Genomic DNA, 16,576 nt, shown 5'->3' on the forward strand with positions numbered 1-16,576 from the left:
TGTCCCGGAAGATTGGCGGGAGGGGGGGTGCAATTACTCCTATTGTCATATGCCGGACTATAACCTCAAAACGTTCATTTTACTGAAGCATTCAATTCGGCGAGTCAGTTTTGAAGCACGCCCTTAACGTCCCCAAAAATTTGAATCGTTGCTCGGTTTGTATAGGGACTAATTACGTAGGTAGTTCTTTCCCGTTTCTGAGTGAATCATAAAACGTCGATGTTTGATTGCTCAACTCAATGGAAAAAATTATTTCAAGTGAAACGAGATTACAAAGAAACATTCGATATCATTTAAACAATGTCTATGTTTTAATTAATTTTTTATCAAAAATTTATTTCGATTGAAGCGATGACACCGAAAAAAAAGTGAGAAATGCTCACGTCACAGTGGTTCCCATTTTTTATGCCATTACAGTAAAACCTCGATAAGTGCAAACTCAAGGGACAGGAAAAATTATTGCACTTATCGAGTTTTTCACTTGAGGAGGTTTGCATTTAGCAAGGTTATTTTTCCACAATTTGCACTTATCGAGGTAAACAATTCACAAAGGTTAAATTCTCCAGCAAGTTCCATTGCCTACGTAATTTTGCACTTATAGAGGTGAAATGTACAGCAACTTGCACTTATAGAGGTTAAATTCACCAACAATTTCCGTTATAAAGGTAATTTTGCACTTATAGAGGTGAAACATACAGCAACGTGCACTTATAGAGGTAAAAGTGCTTTCTACTGCCGAAAAATTGTTGCACTTATCGACGTTACTATTTGCACTTATGAAGGTGAATTTACATGGTAAATTGACTGTAGGGACCAGGGATTACATTTTTGTTGCACTTAACGCGAATTTGCACTTATCGAGGTTTTACTGTATTTACAATTTTAATCCCCTTCCCCTCACTAATTATCCTCACATATCATCATCCTATTGAAAACTCAAATATTAGGGAAAATACTCGTAAGTATCCAACATAAGCATGCATTTCTCAGCTTTATCCCAAAATGATTAGTTTTTGTGTCATGAAAATTTTATTAAAAAGTTTAAAAAGTACTGCAATTTACTATCGCGAGAGATTCGTTTCAAATAGAAATTTATAGAATACCATGTAATCTCGATCAATTCCAACCGAGGATAAAATAAATAGCGCGGAATGAATCATTTTCCCATTGACGCATTTTAATGATGACTATACATAGACAAATTTCCGAACTGATACTTCCCCGCGAAATATTACAGCATTTACCTACATAAAATCACAAATGGAATTTAATTAGGTACCTACTTGTAAATTAACGCGAGAACTGCGAAAATTAAGTAGGTATTCAAAATGTTACAGATTTACGTTATCTTTGTTATTTCAACGTTTGTCCAAGTCTTGAGTGGAGTCAGCAGCACAGATGAAATTGGTAAGTTAAACATTTTTGAATACCTACAGCTGGCAATATTTTCGCAACTCCGCAGCGTGGCCAACCTTGCACAAAATTTGGCCGACTGGTTGCCAAATTCGCACACTTTTTCCATTAGGTAAAACACAACACATAGGTAGTATATTTTTATGAGACTAGCCAGGGAAGGATATACGTAGAAATGTTGGGTAGGTACCTCTACCTACGAGTTGAGCGAAAAGGCGGTTCTCTCACGCAGCTTGCTACTGACATAAGTATGGTACATGAATTAGCAGAGTACCTACCTACTTTGTTGATAAGTATTTGTACATATGTACATTACATATCTGCCTTGGATGAAATCTATTGAGAACATAATGTGTGGATACATGTTCTATCTATTTTACTCATTTGATTATTTTCCAGAATGTCGAATTAGTATGTCCTCATCATTTTCAATTTCGTTCATTTTTTCTAATGTGTCGAATTTGTATGTATGTGTTCTTTTCGATTTCGTTCACGTACTTATTCTGATGTGCCGAATTGGTATGTGTTACTTTCGTTCTTTTTTTCTTATGTGCCAAGTTTGTATGCATCATTACTGACCCCCTGGTGTGCTTACTTATCTTGTGCCGAAATTGTATATGCCCGTTTGGAGACCCTGAGCTCCTCAGTGTCGACCTCTATAGACGCTCGAATCAGTTTTAGCTTTTTGATTCTGCTAACAGATGGCATGCATGATCTGTTAACTCGGCTAATAGTCCAGGAGAATTAGCTCAAAAAATAGGATCATAGGGAAAAGTTTGATAACAAGCTGAATTTTAGTATACGCGGGTTTTTTGATACGCTGAATACGAATTTTTAGACTATATTCAAACCCTCAAAAAAGCGATTCTGTAAAATCAAATCGGGAATGTGAAATGTTTTGGGCGGGAAATGGGCTTACGGACGAGCTCTTGCTAAAAATGCAATTTCCCCAGCGCATGGACCCGCTTATTTTCGAGATTGGGGCCCAAATGGGGCCAATTTTGGGTCCGTAAATCATTCGAGGAATGTGTGGGGAAATTGCATTTTTGGGTAGTGTTAGTATCGTAGATGAGAAATGTGGAATTTCCCCAACCCCCCAGGCGCTTATTTTGGGCTCACCCCCCTTTCAAAATTTCGACTTTCCAATAGGGCAAAACGCGCATTTCAGGTTGCATACGTGAACCATGTGAATCCTAGGCTAAACCTTACAAGTATAGCTGTAAACAATGCTGTTCACTTCTACTTTTTAGCTTGTTAAGTCACTTTTCTCGAGGAAGGCCTTTGCGGATTTCAAAAAATGTAGTACCGTTGGAAAGAGGACAAAATCCTCTACAATTTAGAGCCATTAAATAATGGGGTCCTCGAGATGGTTTAAAAGTTCTGTCGCCTCAAAGTTCAAAGTGTACAGAAAAATATGTTGAATTGGCTACATTTTTCGGTTCATTAAGTCAATTTTCTCAAGAAAGACCTTTGCGGATTTCAAAAAATGTAGTACCGTTGGAAAGAGGACAAAATCCTCTACAATTTAGAGCCACAAAATAATGGGGTCCTCGAGATGGTTTAAAAGTTCTGTCGCCTCAAAGTTCAAAGTGTACAGAAAAATACGTATGTTGAATTGGCTACATTTTTCGGTTTGTTAAGTCACTTTTCTCAAGAAAGACCTTTGAGGATTTCAAAAAATTTATTACTGTTGGAAAGGGCACAAATTTCTCTACAATTTGGAGCCATAAAATAATGGGGTCCTCGAGATGGTTTAAAAGTTCTGTCGCCTCAAAGTTCAAAGTGTACAGAAAAATATGTTGAATTGGCTACATTTTTCAGCTCGTTAAGTCAATTTTCTCAAGAAAGACCTTTGAGGATTTCAAAAAATTTAGTACCGTTGGAAAGAGTACAAAATCCTCTACAATTTAGAGCCATAAAATAATGGGGTCCTCGAGATGGTTTAAAAGTTCTGTCGCCTCAAAGTTCAAAGTGTACAGAAAAATATGTTGAATTGGCTACATTTTTCAGCTCGTTAAGTCAATTTTCTCAAGAAACACTTTTGAGGATTTCAAAAAATTTAGTACCGTTGGAAAGAGTACAAAATCCTCTACAATTTAGAGCCATAGAATAATGGGGTCCTCGAGATGGTTTGAAAGTTCTGTCGCCTCAAAGTTCAAAGTGTACTGAAAAATATGTTTGAATGGGCTACATTTTTAAGCTCGTTAAGTCAATTTCCTGAAGGAAGACCTTTGAGGATTTCAAAAAATTTATTACCGTTGGAAAGGGCACAAATTTCTCTACAATTTAGAGCCATAAAATAATGGGGTCCTCGAGATGGTTTAAAAGTTCTGTCGCCTCAAAGTTCAAAGTGTACAGAAAAATATGTTGAATTGGCTACATTTTTCAGCTCGTTAAGTCAATTTCCTGAAGGAAGACCTTTGAGGATTTCAAAAAATTTATTACCGTTGGAAAGGGCACAAATTTTTCTACAATTTAGAGCCATAAAATAATGGGGTCCTCGAGATGGTTTAAAAGTTCTGTCGCCTCAAAGTTCAAAGTGTACAGAAAAATACGTATGTTGAATTGGCTACATTTTTCGGTTTGTTAAGTCACTTTTCTCAAGAAAGACCTTTGAGGATTTCAAAAAATTTATTACTGTTGGAAAGGGCACAAATTTCTCTACAATTTGGAGCCATAAAATAATGGGGTCCTCGAGATGGTTTGAAAGTTCTGTCGCCTCAAAGTTCAAAGTGTACTGAAAAATATGTTTGAATGGGCTACATTTTTCAGCTCGTTAAGTCAATTTCCTGAAGGAAGACCTTTGAGGATTTCAAAAAATTTATTACCGTTGGAAAGGGCACAAATTTCTCTACAATTTAGAGCCATAAAATAATGGGGTCCTCGAGATGGTTTAAAAGTTCTGTCGCCTCAAAGTTCAAAGTGTACAGAAAAATATGTTGAATTGGCTACATTTTTCAGCTCGTTAAGTCAATTTTCTCAAGAAACACTTCTGAGGATTTCAAAAAATTTAGTACCGTTGGAAAGAGTACAAAATCCTCTATAATTTAGAGCCATAGAATAATGGGGTCCTCGAGATGGTTTGAAAGTTCTGTCGCCTCAAAGTTCAAAGTGTACTGAAAAATATGTTTGAATGGGCTACATTTTTCAGCTCGTTAAGTCAATTTCCTGAAGGAAGACCTTTGAGGATTTCAAAAAATTTATTACCGTTGGAAAGGGCACAAATTTTTCTACAATTTAGAGCCATAAAATAATGGGATCCTCGAGATGGTTTGAAAGTTGTGGCATATCAAAATGCAAAGTGGAGAGAACAATCACTAGCATGTAGCCTAGAATATGTAAGGGGAATCAAGAGATACCACCATTTATACACCTTGTGACGTCAGGGCGTTTTGCCCTATAAAAATTCAATGAAGTACGAGAAACTTACACTTTTGGATGAAATTTTGTATACTAACTAATGAAGACATGAAGAAATCATATCTGGCGAGTTTTGGTTTTTCCAGGCCCCAATTGGAGTTGCAGGAGCACCCCCATCCCCAATTTTGAAGTTAGGGTAAAATGTCGATATTGGTGTCGTGTTTTCGTATGAAACGACCACGCCGATGACGAATATGAAGTCCGATTTGAGAGTGCACCTCATCTCAGTACCCGGAATGAGTGGATATAATACTTGTGAAAATGTAATCGAGTCATTCGTCATTCCACATCAATTCGACCAAGAAGTTGAAGGGGGGGGGGTCGGCGATTTTTTTGAAATTTTTCCTGTGGAAAGACCTACCGAAGGGATGACCAATGGCGCAAATTGCAGCCCTCTGCCCCTTGTTCAATGGCTGCTAGGGGGTATAAAAAATTTCAGTGAACTTGAAATATCATCCATTTCAGCAGTGGATTACTAGGTAACCACGATACCTACTATAAAATGGAACTTTTTCCAATAGTTAGAGGTTTTGAAAAGTTTTTTGGTGTTTAGGTGATATCATAAAAATCAGTGATGCCAATTTTTTTCATACGAAAAATTAGCTCGAAAAGTTTCAAAACGTGGTTTTCTTATCGTTCTGACTCTCAAAAATTAAGAAAAAAATATATATGGACAACTTTTCATGCTGAACATACATATTAAGAAATTTGGATGGCATTATTTCGTAAAGTCGATTTAAAAAAATTGAAAGTTTGTGAAAAATGCGATCGATTTTTTGATTTGAAACATGAAAAAAAGTTTTGATTGGTGAAGTGGACCCATTTGACCTTTATTTACACATCCATTTAAAAAAATCATTATTTTTGCTATGAGTGTAATTTTTATCAAATTTTTCATGAAATACGTCAGAAAGAGGTCAAAATAAGACAACTAAATGAATTTTAATTTAAAATCTTTGTTTGATGTTTGGAATTGAAAATGAATTTTTTCGAATTTTGATTTTTTTGTGATGAGTTCATTTCATTGAGTGAAAGGATTTTTTCAATTTTTTTTAGCAGATAGGTACGTAAAAATAGGGGTTAAATAGATCAACTTCAAATGATGCCGCCCCATTTTTTGATAGATATGTTGTTTACCATGAAAAGTTGTCCATAATATATTTTTTTCTGAATTTTTGAGAGTCGGAACGATATGAAAACTACGTTTTGAAACTTTTCGAGCTAATCTTTCGTATGAAAAAAATTGGCAACACTGATTTTTATGATATCACCTGAACACTAAAAAGCCTTTCAAAACCCCAAACTATTAGAAAAAGTTCCATTTTGGTAGGTAGTGAAGGGCGATTATTAATCGGCCTAAAAAATAATCTTTTGGCAATTATTGTTTTTTTTTTTGAATAATCAATTATTTTTACATATGAAGAGTGATATTCCAAAACTCGCTTTGTCCATTTTCACAACTTTTCAGGAAAGAGGAAAAACAGTTCCCCTTTAAACGGGTAAATTGGCTTTTTAGGCAAGTTTAGCACTTTATTTGGGTGGATTTATGATGTAGGAGTGTAGGTAAACACTTCATCCACTAAATACTGCTGAAAAAAATTTCAATAAATATGGACAAAGCGCGTTTTGGAACATTATTTTTTTAAAAATTTTTAGTGAATTGGCTATTTAGGTGAGTTTAACACCTCATTTTAGTAGGTTGATGATGCAGGAATGTGAGTTAATACTTCATCTACCAGGTACTGCTGAAAACCCAACTTTGATAAAAATGGACAAAGCGAGTTTTGGAATATCACTCTTCATATGTAGGTCAAATTGTGTAGATTTCAATTCAATATTAGGATGATTTTTAAAAATGTAAAAAATGAAATATTGATTGACTCATCTAGAGCGGGCAAATAGCGGGTTTAAAAAGGAAAAAATTGGCACATAAATTTTTTCTTCGGGAATGTGTTCAGATGAACCCCCAGAACTACCAAAAAAAAACCGCGCCTTCTAGCCCTGGAGCTAACTTTTTTAGGGGGCTAAAACCGGTTCCGATTCACGTTTTTTGCGATTTACTCCGAAAATATTAGGTTTATGATAAAAAATACCATGACAAAAAATGTTCCCCTTCAAATTCTCGACAATTTGATGCTACGCTCGATACCCATATCTCAAAAGGGGTGTCTGAAAAAAGGGGTGGAAAGAGAACGTGTTTCAAAATAGGTCAATTCAATAACTTGATCAAGGTTACCACTTTATATCATTCGTTTTCGCTCAAAATTTTTTTACAAAGTCTACTCACTCAACTATTAATTACACCACCATTGATTGGTCTTCAATCCTCCCGGGGGGTTGGTGGGGGGTGCTTGATTTTTCAAGTAACACACAACTGAATCATATATTTGAAAAACGAATCTGGACATGCGATATATCGAATAGTATGTTTTCGAGGTCGCTGAATACGAATACCAACTCATTTTTTAGGTCCAGTTCCTCAAAGCCCCTCTGTGCCCCAAAAAAGGGGTTAAAATTTTGAAAAATCGTGAAAAGTCGAGTGATATATCGAATGGTATGTTTTCGAGGTCGCTGAGTACGAATATAAACTTACTTTTTGGGTCCCACCCCCAATGTCCTTCTGTGCTCCAACAAGGGGGCTAAAATTTCAAAAAATCATCAAAAAGTCGAGTGATATATCGAATGGTATGTGGTATGTTTTCGAGGTCGCTCATCTACGATACCAACACTACCCAAAAATGCAATTTCCCCACACATTCCTCGAATGATTTACGGACCCAAAATTGGCCCCATTTGGGCCCCAATCTCGAAAATAAACGGGTCCAGCGCTGGGGAAATTGCATTTTTAGCAAGAGCTCGTCCATAAGCCCATTTCCCGCCCAAGACATTTCACATTCCCGATTTGATTTACAGAATCGCTTTTTTGAGGGTTAGAATATAGTCTATTTGGGTGTCCGGGTGAATCCGGTGTACGCTTCCCCCTTTTTTGTGGACCCTAAGCCCCCCCCCCATTCGGTTTTTGGCGTATTACACCGAAAATATGCATTTTTTTCGAAAAAATGCTTCTTATTGATATTGTTCTACTCTAAATTCCCCGTCTAATGAGGGGTCAGCGAAGTTTCCAACCCCAAGGGGGACCCAAGGGGGGTGGACCTATGGTCACTCAAAGAAGATGTTTGGAGAAATTTCCAAAATACGTAATTGAGATGGTTCATATTCCACTTTTCATTTTTAAAAAAAAAGGTATTTAATCGCGTTGAGGACCCTTTCGTGGGTCAGTGGGTAATCATTAAGTAGATACGTTTATCTTCCCACTCCGCCCTTTCTCGGCCCTCTCTTTATCAAATTAACTGAAATAATTCTGTTTTTTTTTTTTTTGTTAAATGGTTTGACAATTCACATCGTTTCACTCTACCATTTCTGTAAACGAACGTTTATTTGCATTTGAACGTGTGGTTATGAAAAGCTGTGAGGAGGATGGTGGATGTGACTATATTTTAAAAGTTTTTCGAGATTTTGTGCAATAGTGTTAGTTTGTATTGGTCCTTGAGTAGGTGTATGGATGAATCCGGAGTCGTCTGGTTAAATTCAAATGAGGAGGTGGATAGCAAAACGCAATAACTCCATTTTTGGTTTTTTTGGGAAATTAGGAAAAATTGTCAGGAGGGGAAGGGTGGGGGGGTCGAGTTCCGAAATTGGTGTCAAATGAAAGGGGAAGGTGCCACAAATAAAATTTCCACTCAATTTCAAAATTTCGGTCACCTGGGTAAGCACAGTGAGGAAAAGAAAAAAAAGTTATTGTGTTTTGAACGCAAAATTTTTTTTTTGGTGTTTTTCTGCAAAAAAACGTATTTTTTATTTGAAAAAATTGATGTTTAATCGAGAATTTTCGATAAAAAACAATTAAAAAACTGGAATGTGAAATTCAAACAATTCCTGTGTGTGATATGGCATTCAGAGAGTGGCAACGAAAGCACCATTTTTTTAAGTAACTCCTACCCAACGATTTTCAGTACCCACTCGATGAAAAAAAACAGTGTTACCACATCTGCGCAACCGAAATGTATAAAAAGTAGTGGAGTTATTGCGTTTTGCAAACAAAATCTCATTTTTCAATGCATTTAGCTCTAAAATCAGACTTGTTTTCCTCGATTGCGCTATGATATTCAACTGATGGACAAAATCTGACACCGGGAATGAATTCCCCGTTGAATTTTACATAAAGATAGATATCAAACTCAATTTTCGTAATTTTGGAGTTATTGCGTTTTGCTATCCACCTCCTCAAATGTAGATAGTACTCGAGGAGACGAACAAAAACGTTACTATGATAAGTTGCCTATCTTGTAAAATGAAGGTGCTACATGCTTCGCAAAACCGGAAATTTACCAAATTTTAAAAATTCATCAAAAATCAGAAAATGTTTGCATCATTCAAATGATGCCCCTTAACCCATAGTACTTCAGTGGACGAACAAAAAGTGTTATTATGACCAATTGCTTATCTTCAATATTGAAGGGGCAAACCTGATTCAAAATTTCCAAATTTCAAGTGTCCCTTTGAATTTTGAAATTGTGCTTGCCCCTTCAATTTTGAAGATAGGCAATAATGTCGATGGTCGATGTTGAAAGTGATGGAAATAGCGATAGAATCTCACCAAATTGACGAGGAAACCTGATGTGGTCTGATAGATACTAATTTAAATTTGAGCTATTTTACGAAATTTTTAGTTTTTTATTGTGAAATTTAGGATTTTAGAAAATTTTTTAAGCTTCTAAACATGTTGATTTGTAGAAAAGATTGAATAATTTTGAACAGGTGCTTGAAACTTGGCTCCTTTGAAGTCGTTTCGCAGTTTTCCATGTATTGTGTTTTGAGACGTTTCAGAAGGGAAAAGGGGGTAATTTTACAAAAATAAACATTGCTGATTCAAAATTTCTCCTGAAGTGCTTTATTGTGAAAAAATTCTGATCAGTGTTTTCAAAATTTTTGTTCTCTATTGGCACCTTACTCCTTTCTGTTTTTTTTTTTTTTCACTTCAAATGGAGATAAGTAATTTTTTTATCCGGACGAATCTGATTTGAAAGAGTAAGTGCAAGAGTTTATCACTAGATACCTAAAATTTCTGGTGCTGAAGTGCTTTTTTGGGTTTTGACGAATTTTTGAATAGCAATGGGCCAGAAATAGGGGAAAAGACAAAGTGTAGCCAAATTTCCCTAGAAAGCTGAAATTTGGTATGTAAAATGTATCCTATTCTCAACGTCCCAAGTCGCTGAGAAACATTTCGAGCAATTTTGGAGCCTCCAGCGAATTGTTAAAAGTTGAAGTTCCCTCAACATTTTGACTCAATAAAGTTGGAAAATTTAAATTTACTTTATACCCGCATTTCAACAAGCTGAGTCTATTGGAGGTGGTTTCATGACGTTTTTAAATCCTGCAGAATTTTTTTGGAAATCCCAAATTTACAAAAAGTCCCATGAATACGCCAAAAACCGAATTTGGGGGGGGCTTAGGGTCCACAAAAAAGGGGGAAGCGTACACCGGATTCACCCGGACACCCAAAATTCGTGTTCAGCATATCAAAAAACCCGCGTATACCAAAATTCAGCTTGTTATCAAACTTTTCCCTATGGAATGCTAATTCTCCTGGACTATGTATAATAACTGGCATAGTCCCCTGCACTTGACGTGTAAAGTTGATAAATGCACGTAAGATTTGTTAATTACACGATCAAGCTTGCCCCTCTACAGCTGGATTCGAACAGAGTAGGTACTTCGTTAACTGAAGACCGCGGCTCTACCTACTATGCCACACGCCCAGCAAAACCACGGAGAAACAATCTAAGTACCTAATACCTATACATGGCCCCTTTTTTTATTTCTTTGGAAATTACCTATTCAAATAAAATATGAATTGAAATTGCAATTTTTTTCATACTTGAAAATTTATTTTAAAAAACGTTGCATCTAGAAATACATACTTAAATGATTGTACTTAGCAAATATTTACCAAATAATAGACAGATATTAATTAACTATAAAAAGTCGACTAGTAACTATTTTTATATCTGACTACCGACTAGATTGCTTAATAATATGTTTAAGTAGGTAGACTTATACTTATAAGATAAAACAGCAAGCAAAAGAGATAGTAACGTATTCATAGTTGTCTAGGTAAACTAGGATAAGTAACTAGGTACACTGCCAACGATCTTGCTTTAACATGTCTTCAAACATTTTTGTTCTTTTTTTTAGGGTCTTTTCTTTTATTAGAATTTTTTTTACCTTCAAATTTTATGACCAAATTTGGTGTTTTGATTGTTGTTGTTGTGATTTTAGGTCGTGGTCTTGGCTTTGGTGCAGCAGTCGTTGTTTGTGGAGATTCCAGCGATGGAAGAAGCACTACGTTTCCTCCTGCAACAGGTCCGCAAATCGAAATTCCACTACATTCTTGAGATTTTATCCAAACGAATAGGTTGAACGGAGATAATTTAAGGGCCCAGTCAGCAGTATAATTTAATTTGGGGTTATTTCGATGTTCCTCGAATACCAGATACTGGACTGTTAGATTCCCAGAACGTGGATTCGCACGTGTGTTCCAATCTGTTGAGAAAAAAATCAACAAAAAATGCATCGTTAATAATACACTCTCAATATTTTTTTTACACCACATCAATATACCTAATAACTAGTATATTTACCTTTTATCGTTTGAATGTTCGGGTTAATTTTCGAAGAGGTGGGAATTGTGCCACTCTGCATCTATTGACAGATAAATGCAAAAATACATGAGTAAGAAAATCTTATCCGAAATTAATTACCTTGGTACTTACATTAGGGTGAAATGCGCGAAAAAAAATGTGGCAGGATTTCGACCAAATTCGGTGGAGACCTTCATTTTGAGTTAAACGTCACTCGTCACAGAATATCAAATACATATTAGGTACTGTATCTTTCGAGACTGGTCCAGTTTTTCTAAAACAGGTTGAGTTGGGGGCTAGTAAGAAAAAACCACGATTTTTCGAAAATCCCCCTCTGAGAATTTGTATCATGCCTCCTGGAGCATCTCCAGGGCTAAAAAAATTTTGAGTGGTTTCCAACTCAAAATGATGGCCTTCGATCTCTTCCCTGAATTTGGTCAAAATCTTCTGACGTTTCTTTTCGCGACCCACCTTAGTTTACATAGAACATAATATTACATTACATAATTTTTCAGTTGATTAGGTAAATTTGCAAAAAACTCACGGTTAAATTGGACATCAGTCCTAGCAACTTGTTGTTAGTGGTGTCAACTACAGCTAACAAATACTGAAAAGAAAAATAAAGTAACGTATTAGTTAATACTCGATCCCCAAGTGCTAAGAAATTAATAAGGGAGCCTCTCAGATGCCTCCCTTCGATTTAAACCGGACCGAGATTTTTGGAAAAAGCATGGTCAGGAACCCCAAGAACCAAAATTTCGACAGCCCAAAATAATTTCAATATTTTTGACAAATTTTAAATGAACTATTTTGGAGGATTTTTTAAATGGGTACCTACTCAAGTGTTTGGTAAAAATGATGGGAATTAATCCCGAAAATAATATTAACCGAACAACGTTTCGCCATTATTTGGGTGGGGGAGGGAGGGTGATACGAATTAATTTTAAGATCAACTTTCATCATTTTTAGTGTACCTAATCAAGTTTGTATTTTTGTTTTTTGTTTTTTTTTTAAGAATCACTGAAAATGAGCAATTTTGGATTTTCAAAAGTTAGCCAAAAATCGAAAAATGAACTGAAGTGGTTTTACGAGTTTTTTCCAAAATCTATTCAGCTTCGTCCAGTTCAAAAATCATTCCTCCAGTTGGTTACCATCCCCTTTAACATATCTAAGGTAATTTTTCTCAAAGCGTTTACTTACCGATTGAGAAACATTCCTTGTCACGTTGTGGAACTTAATGTACTGAGGGATGTACTGCCTTACGTTATCCACCTTGCACGACCTTTCATGGATGATTGCGTTATTATGTATGTTGACAACGGTCAAATTTCGAATTTTACATGCTCCCGAGTATATACCGTTTCGAGGATTAACCAGGCACTTTGGATCCGAAAATACTCCGGCGATGATACAAGCGAACACAATACAAACGAATTTCATCTTGGAAACCTGTAAGAAAAATATATGTAGTATCGTAATCGTTAAAGGCTTATGTATTTTTCAAATGCGGTTTATCAGCAATCAAATGAAAAAATTAAAATAATTCAAACATTATTGTCTTTCTGAATTTTTTTTGTCTTGAAAAAGGCATCGTGTTGAAAATTTCCAAGCGAAGAAATTTCAATTATTGATGATTTAATGCGTTTTTTTTTTTTTTTTTTTTTTTTTTTTTTAACATAAAAATATTTCTTTTAAATTTATTTGTTTCTAATTTCTCAGGAGATAAGAAGAATTCAAGATTGTCAAAATTTGTTGAAAATGGAGTTAAATTCAAAATTTTTCCAATTTTAATTAATTTGTGTTTGACATTTTTTTTCAGAGCAGATTCATTTTTTACTTTTAGTTTTACCCGAAAACTTTTTCATTCGGTTTAAAAAAAACTGATTTTAATTGGGAAACATCTCAAAGGTTTCATTGTTTAATTTATTTTTTTTTCGAATAAGACAAACGTTTTTTTTTTTTTTTTTTTTTTTTTTTTTTTCAATTTCATCAATTTGTAATCTCAAAAAACTAGGAGTGAAATTTAATTCAAATGCATAAAAGCTTTAAGTATAATATAAATATAAAATAATTTTTAAAAAACTTAATTTTTTTCAAATATAAATATATGTGATGAATTTTACACCATTAATTGGTACCTATAGTGTAATTAAATGAATGAAATACTTACTCTCGTGTCTGTTCGTAATTTCGTATAATAGTAAGGAAAAAAAGAGAAAAGTCAACGATAGAAAGTATTATACAGATCAAAATTTCACACTTGACAAAAAAAAAATGAATTATTTCTCACAACGTTCAACTAGTACACTTGTCGATATTTCGGTTCGAAAAATCATACGAGACTGCATCGTGAAAAATAAACCATCAGTATATATACCTATTTAGCTTTTGGGATGACCACGGCTTGGGCTCGGATTGGAATTTACCTATGGGCTATGACATAAGATTACAAGAAAACGAATTTTGATAACGTGCGCCGTCAGTGATGACGATTTTGGGTAACCCAACCCACCGAGAAAATCAATCTTAACGTTGCACGAATAAATTTAAATACTTCGAAAAAGAAATATATAAACGCGGTGATAATGACCCAGCCGCTTATCTCTTACGCAGGTAGGTAATTAAAGTGATTAATAAAATTAGCAATTGATACGAGGAGGGAAGCACTTTCATTGAATGTAAACGAGATAACGCGTACGTAAATGTAATGCAAATTCGTGGTAATATTTCCTACTCGTACGTAAATAATATTTGACAGTATTTTTTATTTACCTATTGATTTTTTCCCCAATGATGAGCCCGTTTATTATTTGTAGAAAAATAAAATATAAGTACGTCATTTGTCGACTAAATCATTGGTGGAAATTTTCAAAAGTTGAAAGTTGAATTTCTCGAATTAAATTTAAGATTTCAAAGTGATTCTGCGTGTGCTTAACACGAAAACCTCTATAACTCGAAATCTAGTCAATTCTTCCGAGTTTCGAGTTACCTATCGAGATCCCACCGTACTTAATTTTTTCCCCGTTTGTTTTATCTCCATAATCTTATTTATTGCAATGTTTCATTGATTTTTTAAAAAGAAATTCCAATACATTTTATACCTACGATTGATTTTTTAGTGTCATTTTTGACCTACCTTCTGTGATAGGCCACATATCTAAGCCCTTTTCACTTGTTTCCAAAAATCAATCTTTGAAAGTGCAAGTTTTCAAAAATATTGAAAATATTGTCTGATGGAAATTTCTGATTGTCTCCTGAAATTGAAATATTTTTGAATTTACTCTAGGAATCAATTTTCTGGCAAATTTTTTTATTGATTATCACTTTTCAAACGTTTTTTGGATAATTTAAAATGTGATTTTTAGTCACCTTCAGATGATATGTATTTGAAATCTCAGTCAATTTTCAGACAATTTTTCAGTGACATGTCAATTTTATTGGAATTTTTAAAGAACTTTTGAAATCTAAAGTCAATCTTTTAATGAATTTGGAACAAAATATTTGAAGTTAAATTATTTCAAATCAAGTTTAGGTGACCTTTCGATTTTGAAGTAAATAATTTTTGTCTCATTTTTGGAATATTTTTTGACGATTTTGAATCAATTTGAAAACGATTTCGTGTGTTTTGGTTTACAAAGGATTTTTTTGTTTTTAGAATGATTTTTTGAAATATTTTTGAACGTGGAAAGGATTTTTCAACGATCTTATATCAATTTTTTACATTTAGAAATGGCGAATAATTTCCTAAAAAAAAAAAAAAAATTGAAAATTTGTATACTCAACTTTGCCGGAAATTTTGGAAATATTCTAACGAATTTTCAATATGAAAAGATTTTTTTATGCTTTTATGTAATCAACATTTCAATATCGATTCCATTTTTTTTTTTTCGCTTTTAAATAAATTCCCATTTTTTTAAAACGAATATTTAGATAACTTGAAAATGATTTACGAACAATTTCTCCACATTTACAATCTTCAGTTGATTTTTTCGAAAAAATTAAGAATAATTTTTACTTTCTTGATGAATTTTTAAGCTTTTTTTGGCAATTGTGAATCTGAATGGAATTTCAAACGAATCCGAGATGATTTTCTGATTTAGAATCATCATTTGATTGATAATTTTGAGTCCGTTTATTCACAGTTTTCTGCATGATTTTTGAAAGCGTGTTTTACATTTTCGATTACCTACATATTTTGCTCTTGAGTAAGAATTAGAGTGAGTTTTTCGCAGATTCGAGGTCACCGGAGTCCAAATAATAATTTTTTGTTCGAATTCGACTCCTCAATGTCTTTTCTAGCTCTCTATATTCGAAAAAAAAAAAGGAATGCTGATAAGTTGAATCTCGGAAATTAATTGATATTTGAACTCAGTCGGCTGGAATTCTTAAAATCAAAATTTCACGCTAAATTTTTATCATTTTCCCAGTTGTTTTTTTAATAAAGAGACTGATGAGCCACTGAAAAAAAACGAACTTTTGTGCCCAATTTTTCAATTATTTGATATTTTTATAATATTTTAAGGCATTGATGATGTCTCAGAGGGATCGGACTCAGAAAATAAGTCGACATTCGAACTCAGCCCTTGAAAATCAACGATAAAAATCGATATCCCGCGTTATTTTTTGATTTATTTCAAAAATTGAAGACTCTAGTGCCTCCTACCCCTTCCTCTATTTCTCAAAGGGTATTAAGATCCCATTTTTGCCAAGTTTTTTGAATTATAATCTTGAAAATTGAGCCTTCAAAGTCTAGGTAGGTAGTTCTGAAAAATATTGTAAGTACATGAAAATTACGAGTCCCACCCTCGCCCCTCAAACAAAGAGAATTTCTCAGATGGACAGGAGTAGCAATCAACTATGAAGCAGATTCGCCCCACCTCTCACCAATTCATCTGGTGGGAGACAGCGATGTGACCAACTCGGGCTCAGACAGCAGTATCTATAGTGAAAGGCACCTACTTGATGTAACTTTCCGTCAGGCAACACAACCATGTCAAGAGGCCATGTCAGCCCCTGTTGATAGGGTCAGAACATCCAAAATC

At 34.5% G+C, this 16,576-nt stretch overlaps 1 protein-coding gene across 1 annotated transcript; it reads right to left on the reverse strand.

The window, feature by feature from the left end:
* Positions 1-10,752: 10,752 nt before the first annotated feature.
* Positions 10,753-13,983, reverse strand: LOC135839219 (uncharacterized). The gene is made up of 5 exons (XM_065355150.1): positions 13,705-13,983; positions 12,735-12,983; positions 12,079-12,141; positions 11,535-11,595; positions 10,753-11,436 (listed from the first exon to the last, which is right to left on the reverse strand). The coding sequence occupies exons 2-5, from the start codon at positions 12,972-12,974 to the stop codon at positions 11,063-11,065; spliced, it is 738 nt and encodes a 245-aa protein (XP_065211222.1). The 5' UTR covers positions 12,975-12,983; positions 13,705-13,983; the 3' UTR covers positions 10,753-11,062.
* Positions 13,984-16,576: the final 2,593 nt, after the last annotated feature.

This window comes from Planococcus citri, chromosome 1 (genome assembly GCF_950023065.1).
Source record: "Planococcus citri chromosome 1, ihPlaCitr1.1, whole genome shotgun sequence".
In the NCBI taxonomy this organism is placed as follows: Eukaryota; Metazoa; Arthropoda; class Insecta; order Hemiptera; family Pseudococcidae; genus Planococcus; species Planococcus citri.